General features: G+C 43.5%; 1 protein-coding gene across 1 annotated transcript; it reads right to left on the reverse strand.

The window, feature by feature from the left end:
- Window positions 1–286: 286 nt before the first annotated feature.
- On the reverse strand, window positions 287–22,541 carry cibar1 (CBY1 interacting BAR domain containing 1). Its single transcript, XM_055912252.1, has 9 exons — window positions 22,318–22,541; window positions 21,805–22,039; window positions 21,515–21,583; window positions 17,909–18,010; window positions 16,530–16,535; window positions 15,755–15,859; window positions 14,874–14,987; window positions 2,584–2,703; window positions 287–858 (listed from the first exon to the last, which is right to left on the reverse strand). Exons 1-9 carry the CDS (start codon window positions 22,344–22,346, stop codon window positions 745–747), a joined length of 894 nt encoding a protein of 297 aa, XP_055768227.1. The 5' UTR covers window positions 22,347–22,541; the 3' UTR covers window positions 287–744.
- Window positions 22,542–22,902: the final 361 nt, after the last annotated feature.

Here is a 22,902-nt window from a genome sequence, read left to right on the forward strand (position 1 = left end):
ATCCACCACCTTCATTATGACCAGGGACTGGATGGGTCTAATCCACCACCATCATTATGACCAGGGACTGGATGGGTCTAATCCACCACCATCATTATGACCAGGGACTGGATGGGTCTAATCCACCACCATCATTATGACCAGTGTGAGTCAGTTTCAACTACAACTAAACCCTCCTGTTATCACCACTGTGACTGTGTATCATTCAACACATGGTGCCAATAAGTCTGCATGGCAACAACAAGACATTGAAGGGTCAGATTAAGACTTCTGAACAATTTCTGACTTCCATTGTTGAGTCCACTGACTTTATTCCATAGAACAACAGGTTTCTATTCTGGAAGGCTTATACAATACAGGCAACATTGCCACACAAAACAAATACAGATTTGGCATTTTGTTATATACAAATATAAGTAAGTAGACATTAATACTGCCACATTACATAGACATTGATGTCACACCATCCCTTTGGTCAATGAAATGGTTAAAAACAATAACATATAATTTATTTCAGCTCCAGAATTGGAAATAATAACGACCGTGGACAACTGCTGTTCTGGGTTAAAAACACTTCACGTGAATACTATTCTGTCCCAAGTGGCACCCTATTCCCTATATAGTGCACTTAGAGCCCTATGGCCCGTTTAGGACATCATTTCATGGCCATAAAGAACACACTATTTGCTAGAAAACCTCATCCCACCATGAATGAAAAGAAACTAATCAAAACAGATTTCCAATTCATTCATCGTCTGTGACTTCTTCAAGATCATCATCTTCCTCTTCATCATCCACATCTTCGTCATCTCCCTCCTCGTCCTCTCTCCTCCTCTGTCTGCTCGGGGTCAGTGATTGCTATAGAAAGCAGGAAGTCATTCAGTAAATAGGCTAACTAACTAAAAAGATTATCACTATGGTAACTAGAACTTGTTACCATACTAAAACCATGTATTCTGTGACTGTGCTGTAAAGTACATTATTCAATGCAACTTTGTATCAGTCTGTTTGTGCTATCATGCCAAGCCATATTTGGAGTTGGCAAGTACACAACCAGCATCTGAGACCAGGACTAGCGTCTGAGACCAGGGCTAGGCTAGTGTCTGAGACCAGGGCTAGGCTACCCCCGGAGACCAGGGCTAGGCTAGCATCTGAGACCAGGGCTAGGCTAGCATCTGAGACCAGGGCTAGGCTAGCATCTGAGACCAGGGCTAGGCTAGCATCTGAGACCAGGGCTAGGCTACCGTCTGAGATCAGGGCTAGCGTCTGAGACCAGGGCTAGGCTAACGTCTGAGACCAGGGCTAGGCTAGCGTCTGAGACCAGGGCTAGGCTAGCGTCTGAGACCAGGGCTAGGCTAGCGTCTGAGACCAGGGCTAGAGTCTGAGACCAGGGCTAGCGTCTGAGACCAGGGCTAGCGTCTGAGACCAGGGCTAGCGTCTGAGACCAGGGCTAGGCTAGCGTCTGAGACCAGGGCTAGGCTAGCGTCTGAGACCAGGGCTAGGCTAACGTCTGAGACCAGGGCTAGGCTAGTGTCTGAGACCAGGGCTAACGTCTGAGACCAGGGCTAGGCTAGCGTCTGAGACCAGGGCTAGGCTAGCGTCTGAGACCAGGGCTAGGCTAGCGTCTGAGACCAGGGCTAGGCTAGCGTCTGAGACCAGGGCTAGGCTAACGTCTGAGACCAGGGCTAGGCTAACGTCTGAGACCAGGGCTAGGCTAACGTCTGAGACCAGGGCTAGGCTAACGTCTGAGACCAGGGCTAGGCTAGCCCCCGAGACCAGGGCTAGGCTAGCGTCTGAGACCAGGGCTAGGCTAGCGTCTGAGACCAGGGCTAGGCTAGCGTCTGAGACCAGGGCTAGGCTAACGTCTGAGACCAGGGCTAGGCTAACGTCTGAGACCAGGGCTAGGCTAACGTCTGAGACCAGGGCTAGGCTAGCCCCCGAGACCAGGGCTAGGCTAGCGTCTGAGACCAGGGCTAGGCTAGCGTCTGAGACCAGGGCTAGGCTACCCCCGGAGACCAGGGCTAGGCTAGCATCTGAGACCAGGGCTAGGCTAACGTCTGAGACCAGGGCTAGGCTAACGTCTGAGACCAGGGCTAGGCTACCCCCGGAGACCAGGGCTAGGCTAGCGTCTGAGACCAGGGCTAGGCTAGCCCCCGAGACCAGGGCTAGGCTACCCCCGGAGACCAGGCTCAGCATCTGAGACCAGGCTAGAGAGCAGGCTACCTCTCTGTGTTCCTGTGAAGAGGTTAGTTAGGTTGTGATGATAAGGATGATGTTGCTGTACAAAGCTCAGATACTGTAGCTTTATCAGTCAGGCTGTAAGGGATATTAACAAGGACCATAGAACACTCTGCTTTTCTATGAGGAAAACGGATACATGGGGGATTCTGCATGGAGCAAAAACCCATGTTGGAAGCATCAAGATTACCCCATTAACACTCCCACCAATCAAAACAAGTGGTTGAATCACATGACAGTTATCGGACACCAACAGTAGATGCCTGGCCACAGAAGAAGCCAAAAAGGTACCCGTTCAGAACCTGAAGAGAGTAAGTTGGTTTTAGGCACCATCCAGTATCTTACCTGTAAGGTCCCCGTTTTACTCAGGGTAGACGCAGTCAGATTGAGTGATGTTTGGGAATTAGCACGCACTATTTCTAAGCGAGACTGGTAGTCAGGGGGGTGCAGCAGGCTCCTGAATACCTGCCAAAACAGGACGGAGGGCTGGCTATACTCTTCCATTTTGAACCCCCCCCCCCCCCAAATATGTGCTTCTGCTGGCCTCTTGAACTGACAATTGGATGTAAAACAATGGACATTTCCAGAACGAAAAACAAATGTGTTCTGTCTTTGATAGCCAATTATAAATGAGTATGAAGAATGGAACACTGTCAATAATCTGCAGAATCCTAGACATTACCCTGGATAAAAGTCCTATTACACTGGACATACATGCAGTGTTACCCTAGATCACAGGTGTCAAACTCATTCCACGGGGGACCGAGTGTCTGCGGGTTTTCGCTCCTCCCTTGTACTTGATTGATGAATTAACATCACTAATTAGTTAGGAACTCCCCACACCTGGTTGTCTAGGGCTTTATTGAAAGGAAAAAACAAAAACCTGCAGACACTAGGCCCTCCGTGGAATGAGTTTGACACCCCTGCCCTAGATAAAAGTCCTATTACACTGGATATACATGCAGTGTTACCCTAGATAAAAGTCCTATTACCCTGGATATACATGCAGTGTTACCCTGGATAAAAGTCCTATTACCCTGGACATACATGCAGTGTTACCCCGGATAAAAGTCCTATTACACTGGATAAAAGTCCTATTATCCTGGATAAAAGTCCTATTACACTGGACATACATGCAGTGTTACCCTAGATAAAAGTCCTATTACCCTGGACATACATGCAGTGTTACCCCGGATAAAAGTCCTATTACACTGGATAAAAGTCCTATTACCCTGGATAAAAGTCCTATTACCCTGGACATACATGCAGTTACCCTGGATAAAAGTCCTATTACCCTGGATATACATGCAGTGTTACCCTGGGAAGAGAACATGTCTTATATTAACACCGGAGAAAGACAGGTTTAAACTTTTGTTTGCCCCCCCCCCCCCCCCCGGCAACAGCTTCGGTCCCATCCACAAAGGGTAAAGAAAATTATTAATGTTAGTGCTACATTAAATGGCTTAAAATATAATTTTAATATAATCACGTATTCTATCTATAAACGGGTTGATAGCTGACTTGTGATGTGCGAGCCATCAAATCAATTTTCAAAAAATGTATTATTTTCACCACTTATTTCTAGCTACAAAGAGAAAAGTGGAGGAGAGATTGACTTCATCACTACTTGTTTTTGTAAGAAGTGTTGACAAATCAAATAACATTTTATTGGTCACATACTCATGTTTAGCATATGTTATTGTGGGTGTAGCGAAATGCTTGTGTTCTTAGCTCCAGCAGTGCAGTAGTATCTAACTAAATGCTTGTGTTCCTAGCTCCAACAGTGCAGTAGTATCTAACTAAATGCTTGTGTTCCTAGCTCCAACAGTGCAGTAGTATCTAACTAAATGCTTGTGTTCCTAGCTCCAACAGTGCAGTAGTATCTAACTAAATGCTTGTGTTCCTAGCTCCAATTGTGCAGTAGTATCTAACTAAATGCTTGTGTTCCTAGCTCCAACAGTGCAGTAGTATCTAACTAAATGCTTGTGTTCCTAGCTCCAACAGTGCAGTAGTATCTAACTAAATGCTTGTGTTCCTAGCTCCAACAGTGCAGTAGTATCTAACTAAATGCTTGTATTCCTAGCTCCAACAGTGCAGTAGTATCTAACTAAATGCTTGTGTTCCTAGCTCCAATTGTGCAGTAGTATCTAACTAAATGCTTGTGTTCCTAGCTCCAACAGTGCAGTAGTATCTAACTAAATGCTTGTGTTCCTAGCTCCAACAGTGCAGTAGTATCTAACTAAATGCTTGTGTTCCTAGCTCCAATTGTGCAGTAGTATCTAACTAAATGCTTGTGTTCCTAGCTCCAACAGTGCAGTAGTATCTAACTAAATGCTTGTGTTCCTAGCTCCAACAGTGCAGTAATATCTAACTAAATGCTTGTGTTCCTAGCTCCAACAGTTCAGTAATATCTAACTAAATGCTTGTGTTTCTAGCTCCAACAGTGCAGTAGTATCTAACTAAATGCTTGTGTTCCTAGCTCCATCAGTGCAGTAGTATCTAACTAAATGCTTGTGTTTCTAGCTCCAACAGTGCAGTAGTATCTAACTAAATGCTTGTGTTCCTAACTCCAACAGTGTAGTAATATCTAACTAAATGCTTGTGTTCCTAGCTCCAACAGTAATATCTAACTAAATGCTTGTGTTTCTAGCTCCAACAGTGCAGTAGTATCTAACTAAATGCTTGTGTTCCTAGCGCCAACAGTGCAGTAGTATCTAACTAAATGATTGTGTTCCTAGCGCCAACAGTGCAGTAGTATCTAACTAAATGCTTGTGTTCCTAGCTCCAACAGTGCAGTAACTAAATGCTTGTGTTCCTAGCTCCAACAGTTCAGTAATATCTAACTAAATACTTGTGTTTCTAGCTCCAACAGTGCAGTAGTATCTAACTAAATGCTTGTGTTCCTAACTCCAACAGTGTAGTAATATCTAACTAAATGCTTGTGTTCCTAGCTCCAACAGTGCAGTAGTATCTAACTAAATGCTGTGTTCCTAGCTCCAACAGTGCAGTAGTATCTAACTAAATGCTTGTGTTTCTAGCTCCAACAGTGCAGTAATATCTAACTAAATGCTTGTGTTTCTAGCTCCAACAGTGCAGTAATATCTAACTAAATGCTTGTGCTCCTAGCTCCAATTGTGCAGTAGTATCTAACTAAATGCTTGTGTTCCTAGCTCCAATTGTGCAGTAGTATCTAACTAAATGCTTGTGTTCCTAGCTCCAACAGTGCAGTAGTATCTAACTAAATGCTTGTGTTCCTAGCTCCAACAGTGCAGTAGTATCTAACTAAATGCTTGTGTTCCTAGCTCCAACAGTAGTATCTAACTAAATGCTTGTGTTTCTAGCTCCAACAGTGCAGTAGTATCTAACTAAATGCTTGTGTTTCCAGCTCCAACAGTGCAGTAGTATCTAACTAAATGCTTGTGTTTCTAGCTCCAGCAGTGCAGTAATATCTAACTAAATGCTTGTGTTTCTAGCTCCAACAGTGCAGTAGTATCTAACTAAATGCTTGTGTTCCTAACTCCAGCAGTGCAGTAGTATCTAACTAAATGCTTGTGTTCCTAGCTCCAACAGTGCAGTAATATCTAACTAAATGCTTGTGTTCCTAGCTCCAACAGTTCAGTAATATCTAACTAAATGCTTGTGTTCCTAGCTCCAACAGTTCAGTAATATCTAACTAAATGCGTGTGTTCCTAGCTCCAACAGTGCAGTAGTATCTAACTAAATGCTTGTGTTCCTAGCTCCAACAGTCCAGTAGTATCTAACTAAATGCTTGTGTTCCTAGCTCCAACAGTGCAGTAGTATCTAACTAAATGCTTGTGTTCCCTGCTCCAACAGTGCAGTAGTATCTAACTAAATGCTTGTGTTTCTAGCTCCAACAGTGCAGTAGTATCTAACTAAATGCTTGTGTTTCTAGCTCCAACAGTGCAGTAGTATCTAACTAAATGCTTGTGTTCCTAGCTCCAATTGTGCAGTAGTATCTAACTAAATGCTTGTGTTCCTAGCTCCAACAGTGCAGTAGTATCTAACTAAATGCTTGTGCTTCTAGCTCCAGCAGTGCAGTAATATCTAACTAAATGCTTGTGTTTCTAGCTCCAACAGTGCAGTAGTATCTAACTAAATGCTCGTGTTTCTAGCTCCAGCAGTGTAGTAATATCTAACTAAATGCTTGTGTTCCTAACTCCAGCAGTGCAGTAGTATCTAACTAAATGCTTATGTTCCTAACTCCAACAGTGTAGTAATATCTAACTAAATGCTTGTGTTCCTAGCTCCAACAGTTCAGTAATATCTAACTAAATGCGTGTGTTTCTAGCTCCAACAGTGCAGTAGTATCTAACTAAATGCTTGTGTTCCTAACTCCAGCAGTGCAGTAGTATCTAACTAAATGCTTGTGTTCCTAGGTCCAACAGTGCAGTAGTATCTAACTAAATGCTTGTGTTCCTAGCTCCAACAGTGCAGTAGTATCTAACTAAATGCTTGTGTTCCCTGCTCCAACAGTGCAGTAGTATCTAACTAAATGCTTGTGTTCCTAGCTCCAACAGTGCAGTAGTATCTAACTAAATGCTTGTGTTTCTAGCTCCAACAGTGCAGTAGTATCTAACTAAATGCTTGTGTTCCTAGCTCCAATTGTGCAGTAGTATCTAACTAAATGCTTGTGTTCCTAGCTCCAACAGTGCAGTAATATCTAACTAAATGCTTGTGTTTCTAGCTCCAACAGTGCAGTAGTATCTAACTAAATGCTTGTGTTCCTAACTCCAGCAGTGCAGTAGTATCTAACTAAATGCTTGTGTTCCTAGCTCCAACAGTGCAGTAGTATCTAACTAAATGCTTGTGTTCCCTGCTCCAACAGTGCAGTAGTATCTAACTAAATGCTTGTGTTTCTAGCTCCAACAGTGCAGTAGTATCTAACTAAATGCTTGTGTTTCTAGCTCCAACAGTGCAGTAGTATCTAACTAAATGCTTGTGTTCCTAGCTCCAACAGTGCAGTAGTATCTAACTAAATGCTTGTGTTTCTAGCTCCAACAGTGCAGTAGTATCTAACTAAATGCTTGTGTTCCTAGCTCCAATTGTGCAGTAGTATCTAACTAAATGCTTGTGTTCCTAGCTCCAACAGTGCAGTAATATCTAACTAAATGCTTGTGTTTCTAGCTCCAACAGTGCAGTAGTATCTAACTAAATGCTTGTGTTCCTAGCTCCAACAGTGCAGTAATATCTAACTAAATGCTTGTGTTCCTAGCTCCAACAGTGCAGTAATATCTAACTAAATGCTTGTGTTCCTAGCTCCAACAGTGCAGTAGTATCTAACTAAATGCTTGTGTTCCTAGCTCCAACAGTACAGTAATATCTAACTAAATGCTTGTGTTCCTAGCTCCTAAATGCTTGTGTTCCTAGCTCCAGCAGTGCAGTAGTATCTAACTAAATGCTTGTGTTCCTGGCTCCAACAGTGCCGTAGTATCTAACTAAATGCTTGTGTTACTACTGCACTGCTGGAGCTAGGAACACAAACCCTCTGAAGTTTCTAAAACTGTTTGAATGATGTCTGTGAGTATAACAGAACTCATATGGCAGGCAAAAACCAGAGAAAAAAAATCTAACCAGGAAGTGGGAAATCTGAGGTTTGTAGTTTTTCAACTCTTTGCTTATCCAAGGTACATTGGACATGGGGTCATGTTGCACTTCCTAAGGCTTCCACTAGATGTCAACAGTCTTTAGAACCTTGTTTGATGCTTCTACTGTGAAGGAGGGGGGAATGGGAGCTGAATGAGTCAGGTGTCTGGCATGAGCTGATCACGCACTCTCACGTGAGAGTTAGGGCATCGCATTTTCCCCTTTCGCATGGACTTGCCTGTGCGTCGTGAGTTTGGATTGTGTACTGAACGCGCAAACAAAAAGGAGGTATTTGGACATAAATGATGGACTTTATCGAACAAATCTTTATTTTTTTGTGGAACTGGGATTCCTGGGAGTGCATTCTGATGAAGATCATCAAAGGTAAGTGAATATTTATAATGCTATTTCTGACTTTGTTGACTCCACAACATGGCGGATATCTGTATGGCTTGATTTGTTGTCTGAGCGCTGTACTCAGATTATTGCATGGTTTGCTTTTTTCGTAAAGCTTTTTTGAAATCTGACACAGCGGTTGTATTAAGGAGAAGTAGTTCTAAAATTCCATGCATTACAGTTGTATCTTTTATCAATGTTTATTATGAGTATTTCTGTAAATTGATGTGGCTCTCTGCAAAATCACCGGATGTTTTGGAACTACTGAACGTAACGCGCCAATGTAAAATGAGATTTTTGGATATAAATATGAACTTTACCGAACAAAACATACATGTATTGTGTAACATGAAGTCCTATGAGTGTCATCTGATGAAGATTATCAAAGGTTAGTCATTAATTTTATCTCTATTTGTGCTTTTTGTGAAAGCTATCTTTGGCTGGAAAAATGGCTGTGCTTATTGTGGTTTTGTGGTGACCTAACATAATCGTTTGTAGTGCTTTCACTGAAAAGCCTATTTGAAATCGGACACTGCGGTGGGATTAACAACAAGATTACCTTTAAAATGATATAAGACACATGTATGTCTGAGGAATTTTAATTATGAGATTTCTGGTTTTTGAATTTGGCGCCCTGCACTTGGCCCCTAAGACCCTCAACTTTTACAGATGCACAATCGAGAGCATCCTGTCGGGCTGTATCACCGTCATTAAAACTCATTTTTCCAACAATTGTTTACAGACATATTATTTCACTTATAATTCACTGTATCACAATTCCAGTCGGTCAGAAGTTTACATACACTAAGTTGACTGTGCCTTTAAAATCCCCAGCTACAATAAATCAGGATATGTGGTTTCCAGTTTGCATAAAGTCCAGTGTAGTTCATTGAGGGCAATCGTGGTATCCGGCTTGAGGGGAAATATACACGGCTGTGACTATAACTGAAGAGAATTCTCTTGGGAGGTAATACGGTCGGCATTTGATTGTGAGGAATTCTAGTTCGGGTGAACAAAAGGACTTGAGTTCCTGTATGTTGTCACAATCACACCATGAGTAGTTAGTCATAGCTGCCCATCCAACTAGCTAGCAATAGGAGGTTAGCTAGATAAATATTTCTAGAACAAAGTCAAAGTTGGATATTAGTAGTGCTGTAGTAAAGGATATATCATAGAGCCAGATAAGCAGCATATTAATTTCAAGTAAAACACATGTAAGTGAATGGGCATGTTAATTTCAAGCAAAACACATGTAAGTGAATGGGCATGTTAATTTCAAGCAAAACACATGTAAGTGAATGGGCATGTTAATTTCAAGTAAAACACATGTAAGTGAATGGGCATGTTAATTTCAAGCAAAACACATGTAAGTGAATGGGCATGTTAATTTCAAGTAAAACACATGTAAGTGAATGGGCATGTTAATTTCAAGTAAAACACATGTAAGTGAATGGGCATGTTAATTTCAAGTAAAACACATGTAAGTGAATGGGCATGTTAATTTCAAGTAAAACACATGTAAGTGAATGGGCATGTTAATTTCAAGTAAAACACATGTAAGTGAATGGGCATGTTAATTTCAAGTAAAACACATGTAAGTGAATGGGCATGTTAATTTCAAGTAAAACACATGTAAGTGAATGGGCATGTTAATTTCAAGTAAAACACATGTAAGTGAATGGGCATGTTAATTTCAAGTAAAACACATGTAAGTGAATGGGCATGTTAATTTCAAGCAAAACACATGTAAGTGAATGGGCATGTTAATTTCAAGTAAAACACATGTAAGTGAATGGGCATGTTAATTTCAAGTAAAACACATGTAAGTGAATGGGCATGTTAATTTCAAGTAAAACACATGTAAGTGAATGGGCATGTTAATTTCAAGCAAAACACATGTAAGTGAATGGGGTATGTTAATTTCAAGCAAAACACATGTAAGTAAATGGGTATGGAACTTACATTACAGGAAGACAGGTTCCAACGTTACGAAATTTTCTTTACCCTTCGTGGTCGTTGCTAAGCCAAACAATGGGCCTCGTGACATTGACGATACAAACTTTCCCCCATAACAACGCATCATCCTCTACCCTTCCTTCAGGATCTGTAGCTCATCATACAATTCTAAGAATAGAAACGCTAAGCACACAATGAGGAAATATTGTGCAAGCAAGGAGCCCAAGTAATCAAACTGACAATCTAATTACACCTCAGTATAAAACCAACCAACCAGTTAAAAGTATTTCCCCAGAAACCACTGAGTGTGTTAATCAAGGACTCATCAGGGGAAAGTGTGGAGAATGCATTCCATTCCACTAAGTCCTCGCTAGCATCCCAAATGGCAACCTATTCCCTATTTAGTGCACTACTTTTGACCAGAGCCCTATGGAACCCTATTCCCTATTTAGTGCACTACTTTTGATCAGAGCCCTATGGAACCCCATTCCCTATTTAGTGCACTACTTTAGACCAGAGCCCTATGGAACCCTATTCCCTATTTAGTGCACTACTTTAGACCAGAGCCCTATGGAACCCTATTCCCTATTTAGTGCACTACTTTAGACCAGAGCCCTATGGAACCCTATTCCCTATTTAGTGCACTACTTTTGACCAGAGCCCTATGTAAAGATAGTGCACTATATTAGGGAATAGGGAGTCGTTTAGGGCAAACCCCTTGATCAGGTCGAGCTCGATCCATGTTGTTATTTCTGCTTTTAGAATGAATCAAATCTCCCATCGCTCACGCACAAGGTGAGTCACTCAAACAAGTTATCCAGGGTGATAGTTTCATTTGATATGAATGACAGATGAGTTTAAAATAACAAAAAAGAGAGTGGAAAAATAGGTATCTACTACAGAAGAAAATACTTTCATTGCACAACTACTGCAGAGATAGATAGAACATAGTCATTGTTGGCTTGGGTGTTCAGTCAAACAGCTCAAAGCCATCGATTTAACAACAGTGCTATAATGTTGGGTCGTGTACAGTAGGGAGAAACGTTTTGAACACTGAGTGAAACAGGGAGAAGTTAAAAAAAAATAGAAAATGGAACACAGTTTTTTTGGTTTTCTGTTGCAACATGTTTTGCTACAGTTTTGAACATGACCCTGGTCTGCCCAGGGCCCCATAGCACCAGGCATACTGCAGTATTGAACATGACCCTGGTCTGCCCAGGGCCCCATAGCACCAGGCATACTGCAGTATTGAACATGACCCTGGTCTGCCCAGGGCCCCATAGCACCAGGCATACTGCAGTATTGAACATGACCCTGGTCTGCCCAGGGCCCCATAGCACCAGGCATACTGCAGTATTGAACATGACCCTGGTCTGCCCAGGGCCCCATAGCACCAGGCATACTGCAGACATGGAGTAGTGGCAAGTCGCCCCTAGACCCTGGTCTGCCCAGGGCCCCATAGCACCAGGCATACTGCAGACATGGAGTAGTGGCAAGTCGCCCCTAGACCCTGGTCTGCCCAGGGCCCCATAGCACCAGGCATACTGCAGACATGGAGTAGTGGCAAGTCGCCCCTAGACCCTGGTCTGCCCAGGGCCCCATAGCACCAGGCATACTGCAGACATGGAGTAGTGGCAAGTCGCCCCTAGACCCTGGTCTGCCCAGGGCCCCATAGCACCAGGCATACTGCAGACATGGAGTAGTGGCAAGTCGCCCCTAGACCCTGGTCTGCCCAGGGCCCCATAGCACCAGGCATACTGCAGACATGGAGTAGTGGCAAGTCGCCCCTAGACCCTGGTCTGCCCAGGGCCCCATAGCACCAGGCATACTGCAGACATGGAGTAGTGGCAAGTCGCCCCTAGACCCTGGTCTGCCCAGGGCCCCATAGCACCAGGCATACTGCAGACATGGAGTAGTGGCAAGTCGCCCCTAGACCCTGATCTTGGGTGTGTTTTGCATTTCCCCCCCCACTAATGGTTAAGGTCAAGATTGGAGGAGGGGAAGCTGATCCTAGATCTGTAACCAAGGGGAAACAGCCTGAGAGACAGGGTGTTTTTGCCAAGTATCAGGACCTGTATTCACAACGCGTCTCAGATCAGTGCTGATCTAGGATCAGCCCCCCACTGTCCAGGTAATCTGATTCGTTAGGATCCACAACCCGTCTCAGATCAGTGCTGATCTAGGATCAGGCCCCCACTGTCCAGGTAATCTGATTCGTTAGGATCCACAACGCGTCTCAGATCAGTGCTGATCTAGGATCAGGCCCCCACTGTCCAGGTAATCTGATTCGTTAGGATCCACAACCCGTCTCAGATCAGTGCTGATCTAGGATCAGGCCCCCACTGTCCAGGTAATCTGATTCGTTAGGATCCACAACGCGTCTCAGATCAGTGCTGATCTAGGATCAGGCCCCCACTGTCCATGTAATCTGATTCGTTAGGATCCACAACGCGTCTAAGAGTTGAGAATGGAAACATTTTCCTCTTATGGGTAAAAAATAAAAAGCTGAGATTGAAAATTTCACAAAGCCCATTTCACTTATAACCACGAGGCTACTAAATAATCTCATTTCTATTTGGATTATTTAATCAACCTAGGCTACATTACGGTATTTCAGATTATCGCTTTGGAGCGCAATATCACGTTGTTTAAAAAAAATCTGTCTAAAATTGGGCATGTTGGGAAATAGAAAGCAGCCGTGAAAATGATAAGACCTTTCAAACATTATCGACCTGATGCCACCTAATATAACGTTTACATACCCTACATTACTCATCTCATATGTATATACTGTACTCTATACCATCTACTGCATCTTGCCTATGCCGTTCTGTACCATCACTCATTCATATATCTTTATGTACATATTCTTTATCCCTTTACACTTGTGTGTGTGTATAAGGTAGTAGTTGTGAAATTTACTTGTTAGATATTACTGCACGGTCGGAACTAGAAGCACAAGCATTTCGCTACACTCGCATTAACATCTGCTAACCATGTGTATGTGACAAATAACATTTGATTTTGAAGTTTGATTTGAAGTGATTTAGTTGTTGAACAAGACTGACGAGTGTGTTGGTACGTATAACGATAATACTATCATAATTCAGATTTGAACAACCATCATACTGTATGATTCAGTGCAAAATGCCCATCACATTATTCAAAATGTGTTCTGCATGCCAACCTATTAGGCAATAATTAACAGGAGGCAAAGTGATCGTGTCATAAGAAAATCACAACGAATGTTTTCCAATTGCAACATGTGATGTAGTCACATTCACTCTGGTTGTCTGAAACGTTCTGTAGAGGCCACAGCTGGCGATGCCTCACTGCAAATGGGTTATTCTCCACTAACTGCAACAATGTCAATGCACGTCATCACCATCTTGCCTTTGCGGTACCTCAAACATGTTGGGATTACCAGCTGAGATAAACTTCTACATGTTTACTCCTGGCTCAGAGTTTGTCTGAGCAGTGTCTTGACATCACACTAAAACCTCCTCTGAGCTGGGAGGTGTGTTGTTGTCCTAAAACAAGTTACCAGGATTCCTAGAACCTTTTCTGATATGCTTTATGAATACAGGCCCATCTGCTATCACCTTTACCTTCATATCCTCCTCTTCCTCTACTATAACCCTTCCCTTCATATCCTCCTCTTCCTCTTCTATAACCCTTACCTCCAGATCCTCCTCTTCCTCTCCTATAACCCTTCATATCCTCCTCTTCCTCTTCTATAACCCTTACCTCCAGATCCTCCTCTTCCTCTCCTATAACCCTTCATATCCTCCTCTTCCTCTTCTATAACCCTTACCTCCAGATCCTCCTCTTCCTCTCCTATAACCCTTCATATCCTCCTCTTCCTCTCCTATAACCTTTACCTCCATATCCTCCTCTTCCTCCTCTATAACCCTTACCTCCAGATCCTCCTCTTCCTCTCCTATAACCCTTACCTTCATATCCTCCTCTTCCTCTCCTATAACCCTTACCTCCAGATCCTCCTCTTCCTCTCCTATAACCCTTACCTCCTCTTCCTCTCCTATAACCCTTACCTTCATATCCTCCTCTTCCTCTCCTATAACCTTTACCTTCATATCCTCCTCTTCCTCTCCTATAACCCTTACCTTCATATCCTCCTCTTCCTCTCCTATAACCCTTACCTCCTCTTCCTCTCCTATAACCCTTACCTCCAGATCCTCCTCTTCCTCTCCTATAACCCTTACCTCCAGATCCTCCTCTTCCTCTCCTATAACCCTTACCTCCAGATCCTCCTCTTCCTCTCCTATAACCCTTACCTCCAGATCCTCCTCTTCCTCTCCTATAACCCTTACCTCCAAATCCTCCTCTTCCATAACCCTTACCTCCAGATCCTCCTCTTCCTCTCCTATAACCCTTACCTTCATATCCTCCTCTTCCTCTCCTATAACCCTTACCTCCATATCCTCCTCTTCCATAACCCTTACCTCCAGATCCTCCTCTTCCTCTCCTATAACCCTTACCTTCATATCCTCCTCTTCCTCTCCTATAACCCGTACCTCCATATCCTCCTCTTCCTCTCCTATAGCCCTTACCTCCAGATCCTCCTCTTCCTCTCCTATAACCCTTACCTTCATATCCTCCTCTTCCTCTACTATAACCCTTACCTCCAGATCCTCCTCTTCCTCTCCTATAACCCTTACCTCCAGATCCTCCTCTTCGTCTACGTTGTGTATGCTCTGGTAAGCTGTGGTGTACGCCTCCAACGCCTTGGCATGGAACGACATCTCCACCGTCAGAAACTCCCCAAAGATCTTCTACAGGGAGAGAGAGGAGAGCAAGAACAGTATCACATTGTCAATACAGCACAATAGGAAGTCATGACAACGACCAAATGAATAAAGGGTTGACGTGGCCATAATCAATTAGTGTAATAATGATTAAACAGATTACATTCAACAAAGAATGACTGCTGAAAATCTGATCACAAAGAAACACTGGATGCTTTTTGGAGAGAGACATAGAGACAAAGAGAGAGAAATAGAGAATCATGAGAAAACAAAAAGATAATTGCTTGACACAAAAAACTGAGCAAACTAGAATGCTATTTGGCCCTAAACAGAGAGTACACAGTGGCAGAATACCTGACGACTGTGACTGACCCAAACTTAAGGAAAGCTTTGACTATGTACAGACTCAGTGAGCATAGCCTTGCTATTGAGAAAGGCCGCCGTAGGCAGACATGGCTCTCAAGAGAAGACAGGCTATGTGCTCACTGTCCACAAAATGAGGTGGAAACTGAGCTGAACTTCCTAACCTCCTGCCCAATGTATGACCATATTAGAGACACATATTTCCCTCAGATCACACAGATCCACAAAGAATTAGAAAACAAACCCATTTTTGATAAACTCCCATATCTACTGGGTGAAATACCACAGTGTGACATCACAGCAGCAAGATGTGTGACCTGTTGCCACAAGAAAATGGCAACCAGTGAAGAACAAACACCACTGTAAATTCAAGCCATATTTATGCATATTTATTTTCCCTTTTGTACTTTTGAAATTGAGAGATAAGAGACCTTGATATCTTGTATTTTCTGCTTTTCAAACGCGTCTATTGTCTCCTCCAGTTGTCGTGTCGTGCGCGTGGCGTCCATCGTGGCTCTCTGCAGGTCACTTTCAGCCTGTTGTCATGACGACACAATGCGACACATAACAGACACTTCAAATCATTTTCATAAATGGCTATTTTGACTAAATATATATATATATGTCTCAAGATAAAGAGATTTGTTGTAATAAATGACTATACTGGACTGCAATCATTCGAGTTCTCACAGCAGATTCAGAAGACACCCACCTGGGACTGTTGGCATCATTAAGGGAATTAAAGACACCCACCTGGGACTGTTGGCATCATTAAGGGAATTAAAGACACCCACCTGGGACTGTTGGCATCATTAAGGGAATTAAAGACACCCACCTGGGACTGTTGGCATCATTAAGGGAATTAAAGACACCCACCCGGGACTGTTGGCATCATTAAGGGAATTAAAGACACCCACCAGGGACTGTTGGCATCATTAAGGGAATTAAAGACACCCACACCTGGGACTGTTGGCATCATTAAGGGAATTAAAGACACCCACCTGGGACTGTTGGCAACATTAAGGGAATTAAAGACACCCACCTGGGACTGTTGGCATCATTAAGGGAATTAAAGACACCCACCTGGGACTGTTGGCATCATTAAGGGAATTAAAGACACTCACCTGGGACTGTTGGCATCATTAAGGGAATTAAAGACACCCACCTGGGACTGTTGGCATCATTAAGGGAATTAAAGACACCCACCTGGGACTGTTGGCATCATTAAGGGAATTAGGACATTAACAATTAGAAAAATAACTAAATCCTCTTTCACCTTTAATATAGTTATAAATAACAGTGACAGTAATCAACATACTAGTGTTTAGTCTCCTCCCATTGACCTTACTAGTGTTTAGTCTCCTCCCATTGACCTTACTAGTGTTTAGTGTTTAGTCTCCTCCCATTGACCTTACTGGTGTTTAGTCTCCTCCCATTGACCTTACTAGTGTTTAGTCTCCTCCCATTGACCTTACTGGTGTTTAGTCTCCTCCCATTGACCTTACTGGTGTTTAGTCTCCTCCCATTGACCTTACTGGTGTTTAGTCTCCTCCCATTGACCTTACTGGTGTTTAGTCTCCTCCCATTGACCTTACTAGTGTTTAGTCTCCTCCCATTGACCTTACTAGTGTTTAGTCTCCTCCCATTGACCTTACTAGTGTTTAGTGTTTAGTCTCCTCCCATTGACCTTACTGGTGTTTAGTCTCCTCCCATTGACCTTACTAGTGTTTAGTCTCCTCCCATTGACCTTACTGGTGTTTAGTCTCCTCCCATTGACCTTACTGGTGTTTAGTCTCCTCCCATTGACCTTACTGGTGTTTAGTCTCCTCCCATTGACCTTACTGGTGTTTAGTCTCCTCCCATTGACCTTACTAGTGTTTAGTCTCATCCCATTGACCTTACTAGTGTTTAGTCTCCTCCCATTGACCTTACTAGTGTTTAGTCTCCTCCCATTGACCTTACTAGTGTTTAGTCTCATCCCATTGACCTTACTAGTGTTTATTCTCCTCCCATTGACCTTACTAGTGTTTAGTCTCCTCCCATTGACCTTACTAGTGTTTAGTCTCCTCCCATTGACCTTACTAGTGTTTAGTCTCATCCCATTGACCTTACTAGTGTTTAGTCTCATCCCATTGACCTTACTAGTGTTTAGTCTCATCCCATTGACCTTACTAGTGTTTAGTCTCCTCCCATTGACCTTACTGGTGTTTAGTCTCCTCCCATTGACCTTACTGGCGTTTAGTCTCCTCCCATTGACCTTACTAGTGTTTAGTCTCCTCCCATTGACCTTACTAGTGTTTAGTCTCCTCCCATTGACCTTACTAGTGTTTAGTCTCATCCCATTGACCTTACTAGTGTTTAGTCTCATCCCATTGACCTTACTAGTGTTTAGTCTCATCCCATTGACCTTACTAGTGTTTAGTCTCATCCCATTGACCTTACTAGTGTTTAGTCTCATCCCATTGACCTTACTAGTGTTTAGTCTCATCCCATTGACACGCGAACACATACACCAGGTGAATAACAATGTAGTCTAATACATGACTGGTGTAAAGGGATGATAGGTGAGAGAGCAATAAGGATACAATGATCTGTCTGTCAGAGGGGTTTCTCTGTCTCATTCTCTCCAGCTGCTGCATCTGTTTAGATTCCCTGTTCCTGGCACTCTGACTGGTCTTCAGGTCCTCCTGTCAATCACAGAGGTGCATGTTGAGGCAGCTGGGGTTAGTGGATTAAATCATGGTGTTTCAAATCACACACGATTCCCTGTATAGTGCACTAGTTTTGACCAGGAATCTATGGGCGACGGACAAGAGTAGTGAACTATAAAGGGAATATAGTGTCATTTGGGAGCCACTTTTATACATATTTCAATAAAATTACGATTTCAATTAAGATCACAGTTAGATCCAACCAACTGTAGAATACAGCCAGGCCACAGTAAGATCCAACCAACTGTAGAATACAGCCAGGCCACAGTAAGATCCAACCAACTGTAGAATACAGCCAGGCCACAGTAAGATCCAACCAACTGTAGAATACAGCCAGGCCACAGAATACAGCCAGGCCACAGTAAGATCCAACCAACCGTAGAATACAGCCAGGCCACAGTAAGATCCAACCAACTGTAGAATACAGCCAGGCCACAGAAAGATCCAACCAACTGTAGAATACAGCCAGGCCACAGTAAGATCCAACCAACTGTAGAATACAGCCAGGCCACAGTAAGATCCAACCAACTGTAGAATACAGCCAGGCCACAGTAAGATCCAACCAACTGTAGAATACAGCCAGGCCACAGTAAGATCCAACCAACTGTAGAATACAGCCAGGCCACAGTTAGATCCAACCAACTGTAGAATACAGCCAGGCCACAGTAAGATCCAACCAACTGTAGAATACAGCCAGGCCACAGTAAGATCCAACCAACTGTAGAATACAGCCAGGCCACAGTAAGATCCAACCAACTGTAGAATACAGCCAGGCCACAGTAAGATCCAACCAACTGTAGAATACAGCCAGGCCACAGTTAGATCCAACCAACTGTAGAATACAGCCAGGCCACAGTAAGATCCAACCAACTGTAGAATACAGCCAGGCCACAGTAAGATCCAACCAACTGTAGAATACAGCCAGGCCACAGAATACAACCAACTGTAGAATACAGCCAGACCACAGTTAGATCCAACCAACTGTAGAATACAGCCAGACCACAGTAAGATCCAACCAACTGTAGAATACAGCCAGGCCACAGTAAGATCCAACCAACTGTAGAATACAGCCAGGCCACAGAATACAGCCAGGCCACAGTAAGATCCAACCAACCGTAGAATACAGCCAGGCCACAGAATACAGCCAGGCCACAGTAAGATCCAACCAACCGTAGAATACAGCCAGGCCACAGTAAGATCCAACCAACTGTAGAATACAGCCAGACCACAGAAAGATCCAACCAACTGTAGAATACAGCCAGGCCACAGAAAGATCCAACCAACTGTAGAATACAGCCAGGCCACAGTAAGATCCAACCAACTGTAGAATACATGTTTGGCATGGTTGGTTGGATCTTACTGTGACCTGGCTGTATTCTACAGTTGGACCAGTCAGAGTATATAGCCACCCTATCATTGACTTGGTACTGGTACCTCGTGTATATAGCCATGCTATTGTTGCTCATTGTGTATTTCTTCCTTGTGTTACAATTTCTTTTAAATTATTTATTTTATTTCATTTAGTATTTTATTGTACTCTGCATTGTTGGGAAGGGTCCACAAGTAAGCATTTCACTGATAGTCTACACCTGTTTCCGAAGCATGTGACACTTAAAATGTTATTTGAGGGAGGGAATCTAATTTCATTGGTCCTCAACTCGTGGCTCAGTCATTTCATTCAGGGTAAGTGGAGTTAGCCGTGTGCTAGCCTGCCCCAGAACAGGACAGTTCTGAAGGACTCAGTCATTTCATTCAGGCTAAGTGGAGTTAGCCGTGTGCTAGCCTGCCCCAGAACAGGACAGTTCTGAAGGACTCAGTCATTTCATTCAGGCTAAGTGGAGTTAGCCGTGTACTAGCCTGCCCCAGAACAGGACAGTTCTGAAGGACTCAGTCATTTCATTCAGGGTAAGTGGAGTTAGCCGTGTACTAGCCTGCCCCAGAACAGGACAGTTCTGAAGGACTCAGTCATTTCATTCAGGCTAAGTGGAGTTAGCCGTGTGCTAGCCTGCCCCAGAACAGGACAGTTCTGAAGGACTCAGTCATTTCATTCAGGCTAAGTGGAGTTAGCCGTGTGCTAGCCTGCCCCAGAACAGGACAGTTCTGAAGGACTCAGTCATTTCATTCAGGCTAAGTGGAGTTAGCCGTGTACTAGCCTGCCCCAGAACAGGACAGTTCTGAAGGACTCAGTCATTTCATTCAGGGTAAGTGGAGTTAGCCGTGTACTAGCCTGCCCCAGAACAGGACAGTTCTGAAGGACTCAGTCATTTCATTCAGGCTAAGTGGAGTTAGCCGTGTGCTAGCCTGCCCCAGAACAGGACAGTTCTGAAGGACTCAGTCATTTCATTCAGGCTAAGTGGAGTTAGCCGTGTACTAGCCTGCCCCAGAACAGGACAGTTCTGAAGGACTCAGTCATTTCATTCAGGCTAAGTGGAGTTAGCCGTGTGCTAGCCTGCCCCAGAACAGGACAGTTCTGAAGGACTCAGTCATTTCATTCAGGCTAAGTGGAGTTAGCCGTGTGCTAGCCTGCCCCAGAACAGGACAGTTCTGAAGGACTCAGTCATTTCATTCAGGCTAAGTGGAGTTAGCCGTGTGCTAGCCTGCCCCAGAACAGGACAGTTCTGAAGGACTCAGTCATTTCATTCAGGCTAAGTGGAGTTAGCCGTGTGCTAGCCTGCCCCAGAACAGGACAGTTCTGAAGGACTCAGTCATTTCATTCAGGCTAAGTGGAGTTAGCCGTGTGCTAGCCTGCCCCAGAACAGGACAGTTCTGAAGGACTCAGTCATTTCATTCAGGCTAAGTGGAGTTAGCCGTGTACTAGCCTGCCCCAGAACAGGACAGTTCTGAAGGACTCAGTCATTTCATTCAGGCTAAGTGGAGTTAGCCGTGTGCTAGCCTGCCCCAGAACAGGACAGTTCTGAAGGACTCAGTCATTTCATTCAGGCTAAGTGGAGTTAGCCGTGTGCTAGCCTGCCCCAGAACAGGACAGTTCTGAAGGACTCAGTCATTTCATTCAGGCTAAGTGGAGTTAGCCGTGTGCTAGCCTGCCCCAGAACAGGACAGTTCTGAAGGACTCAGTCATTTCATTCAGGCTAAGTGGAGTTAGCCGTGTGCTAGCCTGCCCCAGAACAGGACAGTTCTGAAGGACTCAGTCATTTCATTCAGGCTAAGTGGAGTTAGCCGTGTGCTAGCCTGCCCCAGAACAGGACAGTTCTGAAGGATTTGTTGCCATAGAAATGTACCACTTTCATATGACCGGTTATCCCCGAGTTGAACTCAGAGTTGACCAAAGTTACCTTGCTAACACCTCAAACCTGCTCCTATGATACCCCTCAGGTGTGCAACAGACTTTCTGTTTTTTTGACACCACAAAATAGAGGATAACTGTCACCCAAAACAGTAGGCCTATACATCAGAACAGAAAAACGACCATAGCAAACGAACAGCAGTTTTATCCAAATATGGGAAAGGACTGTATCTTACCCTTTTAAGTTTAACAACACTTCCATAGCTTTTCAAAGGCTCTACCACTTTGGCTTCAAGCCTCTCCACCTGCAAATACATTGGGAATCTCAAAGTTATTTAGTTAATTCATTCCTGGGAGGATTTGAAATCCTAGGTGGCTAGATTAGAACACAAAATACATGCAGATGAAACATTCTCCAATAGTCTGATCAATATAAGTCTGTACTATTTTCAATAACAACCATATTTATATAATGCATCCATTATGATTGAAAATGATTAGGCAATACTATGGTGCATAGGCTTACCTCTGCTTGACGATAATCCTGAACTTTGGCAAGGTTGTCTGCAAACTGTTTCATACCCCTCTGCAGATTTGGCGTTTCTGTCTCCGCATAGATGCTGATCTCTCTGACCAGTAGGTCTGCCTTGTCCCGTAACCTCGCCGTTTTACGCACGTAGGCGGCGAACAGTTGGCACATCTCTCCAAAGTGCTTCTCCGTGTTGGTGATGTTCTCCTGGATCTGTCTGGTCTGGCTGTCTCTGTGATGGGAACATCCAGGTAACTTTAGCTAGCTAGCTAACCTGGTTAAAGTTAACTAAGTTACATGGCTAGCCTAACTATCATATAAACACTGATATCAAGCTAAAGTTGAACGCAATAGCTAGCCAGCTAGTTAAATAATTGAAGAAAAGGTTGGCTAGCTAACTAAACAAATCACTAAAAAGTTATATAAATCAAGAATTTTGCAAGATGTCTAACGTCTTTCCGATAGCTAACGTTAGTTTGCTTTGTCTTGCAAGTTGTAAACATGTGTTACCTTGCCCTTGCATCCGGAGTCCGGCTCATAACTGCAGAGTAAAATGTGGTAATGCGATCCAGTATAAAACAATGCTACGAGCCAGATAAGCTACTGATCCAGCAATTAGGTAACGTTAGCTAGTTAACGGGTGAGTGTGATTGATTTGCTCGTGTAATAAGCTAGCAAGCTTCACGTCCGGGAGCCGTTTCCATGGAGTTTATTTTTTCCGGTAAAGTATGATGGGAAATGGAGGCGCCCACTAGGTATTCCGTCACTGCCTACATGTTATGGACATCAACTGCACGTGTGCATTTCTTTGTCTTATTTTTACTAAAGAATTCTAACTTAACTAGAACAATAACACTTTTTTCTTTCTTTTTTTCAGATCATTTCAGTATCATTATTAGTTGGTTTTAGGCTACACAACCCCAACAGATGGGATATTGCCTTTAATTAACCATGGACCATCTAAAATTCTTGAATTATATCTAGTGGAACTAACATTACTCTCCACTAGTGACAAGAACATTTAATTAATTATAGGCCTACCTGTTGCTGACATGTTGGCTGGGTCGTCCTGAAGTCCTATTATCCACACCAATC

The sequence above is a fragment of the Salvelinus fontinalis genome, unplaced genomic scaffold (genome assembly GCF_029448725.1).
Source record: "Salvelinus fontinalis isolate EN_2023a unplaced genomic scaffold, ASM2944872v1 scaffold_0145, whole genome shotgun sequence".
NCBI lineage: Eukaryota > Metazoa > Chordata > Actinopteri > Salmoniformes > Salmonidae > Salvelinus > Salvelinus fontinalis.